The sequence below is a fragment of the Sinocyclocheilus anshuiensis genome, unplaced genomic scaffold, assembly GCF_001515605.1.
Source record: "Sinocyclocheilus anshuiensis isolate Anshui unplaced genomic scaffold, SAMN03320099.WGS_v1.1 scaffold579, whole genome shotgun sequence".
NCBI lineage: Eukaryota > Metazoa > Chordata > Actinopteri > Cypriniformes > Cyprinidae > Sinocyclocheilus > Sinocyclocheilus anshuiensis.
The window spans coordinates 1,304,992-1,309,150 of record NW_015551075.1 but is presented as its reverse complement, the minus strand read 5'-3'; the positions used below and the strand labels follow the sequence as shown (position 1 = coordinate 1,309,150).

Genomic DNA, 4,159 nt, shown 5'->3' with positions numbered 1-4,159 from the left:
TTTTTAAGGCTGTGATTTAATAACAGACGTTCATTTCTGTGATGAAAAATAGTCATAGATCAATCGCCTGTGAAGATGCCAACTTGGAAGCGCTGTTTGTTTTGACAGTCGATTTGTAATTACTGTTTTAATTCCAACCGCACATTAAAGCCATCGGTTAGTTGGTTTTGCATGATGTACTGAAGTAACAACCTTTCATCTGTCAAGAAGCAAGCATGCATTAATTAGAAATGAACTTTAAGAGCAAAAAATGTTGAGGGGAGATGGTGTCCCAATGACCTATCAGTGTGCAGCACATCTCCAGTCTTCGGGTTGATGACGTGAATGATGACGCCTCTGTTGCCCCAGCTCCTTTCGAAACGGTAACTGTTCTCATTACCCTGCCCAGGATGGAGGGTTTTGTTCAGGAAAGTCCATGACAGCTTCTTTTCACCGTGAATCTCCAAGGTTCCTCCAGTTCCTACGCCAATGTACTTGCGGCCAAAATAACTGTGTTCGACCTCGCTGTCGTCAGACCTTTTTCAAAACAACAACAAATCAGATTAGCAAATCGTCCCATGCATTTAGCATTGAAGAGAATGCTTTTTAAATTCCCGATTTAAGATTGCAAATGATTGTGATATGAATTTTATTTATTTGTTTACTTGTCAGCAGCAAGGCTACTCTTACTAAACAAAAATGTAAGAGAATATACTGGAAAATATAATGTGATGTATTAAATAATACATTTCCATATATGGGAAACTAAAGATTATATTTTTCAATATACTGCAATATATGCATGGCTATATATTGATACATATAAAAATATATAGCAATAAATGCAAAAATTGCTTTAGTGAAACACTGAGTCAGTGAATCATTCATTAATGTGATTTGTTCAAAATTGCTGATTCATTCAGGAATTAAACAAAAGTGACTTTGTGAGTGAGTCATTGAATCATTCATTGAACCAGTTTATTCAACAATTAATTTAAATTAATAAATATTTGTATGTAAAAATTTTGGAATGACAAATTGTTTTTGCCATCTTTCGCCCTAGTGACAAGTAGGGTTGCAAAAAAGGTGGAAAATTTCCAGTAAATTTCGGAAACATTCCAGAAATTTTGGAAACTTTCCAGGATATTTTGGAATATTCCAGGGATTTCTGGAAAGTTTCCGGAAATTTACCGGAAATTTTCCACCCATTTGCAACCCTAGTGACAAGTGATATTTAGTCTACAGTATTATGTTTTTATTTACGTAGTTATGGGAAAATTATTATGGCAAATATTATTCAAATTACCATTCAACTTCCTGTGAGGTTTGGCCAGTTCAATTCAAATTTACTGTCAAGAATTGAATGGGAGTCAATTGTCTGATTCTGAATTTAGCACAAAACCTTCAGATTTACTTAAAATGACAGGCTTAGAACATTTCTATCTGTCAAGTTCTCCAAAACTTTCTCTACTCTGTAAGTGCCTTTATGAAGGCTGCAGGAGTGCTTTAGCAGGTCTGATGATTTTTCAAAGCCTATATTCATACCTGCCAAAGAGAGAGATGGTGAGGTTGCCTTTGTAAGGACATTCTGGACTGCCAATGTGAAGTTCACCCTTGTTCCCGATGAGGATGTGCTTAGCCCGCAGAAAAATGGGTCGACTGGAATCGGCGATCACAAGCTTCCCTAAAAAAGAACAAGAGAATCAAACCAATCCTGATCTTTCACCCTTGATTTTCAACCAGTGAGCATGCAGGAGGTTCTCCAATTCTAGTTCTAAAAGAACAAATAGTTGGTTACTTTTTGGCACGGATTGTGATGGAATTCCCCCATCAAACTCTAGAATATTCCACGCTCAGGGCCATTCATCTGAAATGTGTTTTGATTTAAGCCTGTCATGGCTCATGTCAAACTTGACCTTCATCATGAGGGATGTAAATCTTCATGGCACTTTAATGTTGTGGAGATGTTTGAAAGAGGTTTTATTAGGAAGATCTACCTCCGTTGAGGATCTTGATGGAATGGACAGTCGCGGATGAGGTGAGGACAACTTTGCGGCCGTAACCGATGGTGACTCTGTGGGCTTCATTGTGTCCAGGAGTCCAGGGTTGTAGACCAGGCAACTTATCTGGACAAACTGGAAAAGATATTTGTTTAAATGTAAATAATCACACAGAAGACCTCAAAAGAACAAGTTACGTTCAGAAATACTTTTCATTAAAAAAGAGAAATAAAACTTCCCTATGAACGTACTATGAAAACATACCACGACTTTCAGAACTCAAAATGTCCTTTCCAAGAAGAAAAAACATGACAACCATAATAAATTGACCTCAGGGTCACAAATGTATGATAGGCCTACTGCAAGGACAAAACTTCAAATGAAACAAACATTTTAAGATGTCAACAGATATGACCTTTATATCTCAGATGTCTAGACTAAAAATTGCCCATGATAACTCTTCGGTTCATCTGTTATTATTGCTCTGATAAAAAGAAGCCAGTGGTTGAACCACAGGCGGATGTTTCTGACTGCAATCAGACTTTTAAGTGTCATCACATATTAAAAAGGTCTCATTCTTCCCTTTAATGCTGTAAAAACCTCTGAGAAGCCACGCACTTGATTTGAATACACACGGCACATCTCCAGACCCAGAGCAGCTGGGAACTTCCATCATGAGCATTTCCATATCTCTGCTTTGAAATGAGAGTAAAGGGCTTCACTGAGCTTTCTAATGCATTTTCTTCTGCGTTACAAAAAGTCAAGGCCTTGAGATGCAGCGACACAAATAATGACAGTAATAATCACCCAGAGGAACGGCTTATTGCTCTTTCATAGCTCAGGAGATTTGGGTTATCATGTTAAATGTTCATTTACATATCAATGGAAATAGAAGAAATAGAAATAGCTGAGTATAGAGTTTACTCTCAGAATTAAGAGTAAATTAAATAATTAAATCACTTACATTTACAAATAAATTTAATTCGGTGTTTAGCTGAAATAAAATATTAACAATAGATGAAAATCTTGAAAATGAAAATTACAAACTTAAGATTGGCAAATGCTGCTATGATAACTGAAATAATTAAGCTGAAAAACTAAACATACTAAAACTAAAACTGAAATATAAATAAAATGAACGAAAAATAAAAAAGCTAAAACAATATATAAAAAAATAGTAAAATAACAATCATTGTAATAAATAAAAATTTATTAAAATGTTGATAGCACAACTGGAGAAATTGTCTTTTTTTTCAAGAGAAGCATGAAAAGGCTTAAGCAGAAATCTCCAATTGCTCTTCAATTAATTTTCTTGCTGTCTAGGCCAAACTGATGAGATATTAAAGAGATCTAATTTTTTATTTTTCTTACCTGAGGGAGTACTAACCCAAGTTGCAATTAAAAATGATGAATTTAGCACATGTCGTGAAGATGTTTGGGAGGATACAGTCAATTACTGGGAGCAAGAGATTTGCATCAGACCAATTATAAAGTTCATAATCAGGATTCACTTCAGCTACTTGTAAAATTGCTTCGGATGGACAGCTGACGTGGTGGGTCACCTAACTGTAGTGCAGAGGTCTCTAATAAAGGGATCAAACACACTCTCATGCATTTGTCTTTCCTGTTATAAATCAAATCATGCAATGAAGAAATAAAGGAATAGTTATCCAAAAATTAAAAAGAATAGTTCACCCAAAAATGAAAATTCATAAAGATGTACTCACCCTCAGGCCATCCAAGATGTAGATGAGTTTGTTTCTTCATCAGAACAGATTTGGAGAAATGTAGCATTACATCACTTGCTCACCAGTGGATGCTCTGCAGTGAATGGGTGCCGTCAGAATGAGAGTCCAAACAGCTGATAAAAACATCACAATAATCCACAAGCAATCCACACCACTCCAGTCCATCAGTTGATGTGTCGTGATGTGAAAAGCTGCGTGTTTGTAAGAAACAAATCCATCATTAAGATGTTTTAATTTCAAACCGTTGCTTCCAGCTAAAATACAAGTCCTCAAGTGAAAACAGTTCTAAACAAATATGTGGGTGAATTTCGATGTGCGACAACAACAGGGCATGGACCTTTTTAACTGGAGGAAACGTTATTATGGATTATGTATTTTGGCCAGAAGTGACAGTTTAAAGTTAAAGGGGTCATATGATGTTGCTAAAAAGAG

At 35.9% G+C, this 4,159-nt stretch overlaps 1 protein-coding gene across 1 annotated transcript in view; it reads right to left on the bottom strand.

Moving 5' to 3' along the window:
* Window positions 1-46: 46 nt before the first annotated feature.
* Window positions 47-4,159, bottom strand: part of LOC107662263 (cell migration-inducing and hyaluronan-binding protein-like) — a 63,375-nt gene continuing 59,262 nt past the window's right edge. Inside the window, exons 3-5 of the mRNA XM_016452217.1 lie at window positions 1,977-2,114; window positions 1,525-1,663; window positions 47-516 (exon numbers count right to left, since the gene is read on the bottom strand). Coding sequence (XP_016307703.1) covers window positions 225-516; window positions 1,525-1,663; window positions 1,977-2,114 — 569 coding nt within the window. The 3' untranslated portion in view covers window positions 47-224. The remainder of the gene's footprint in view (window positions 517-1,524; window positions 1,664-1,976; window positions 2,115-4,159) is intronic.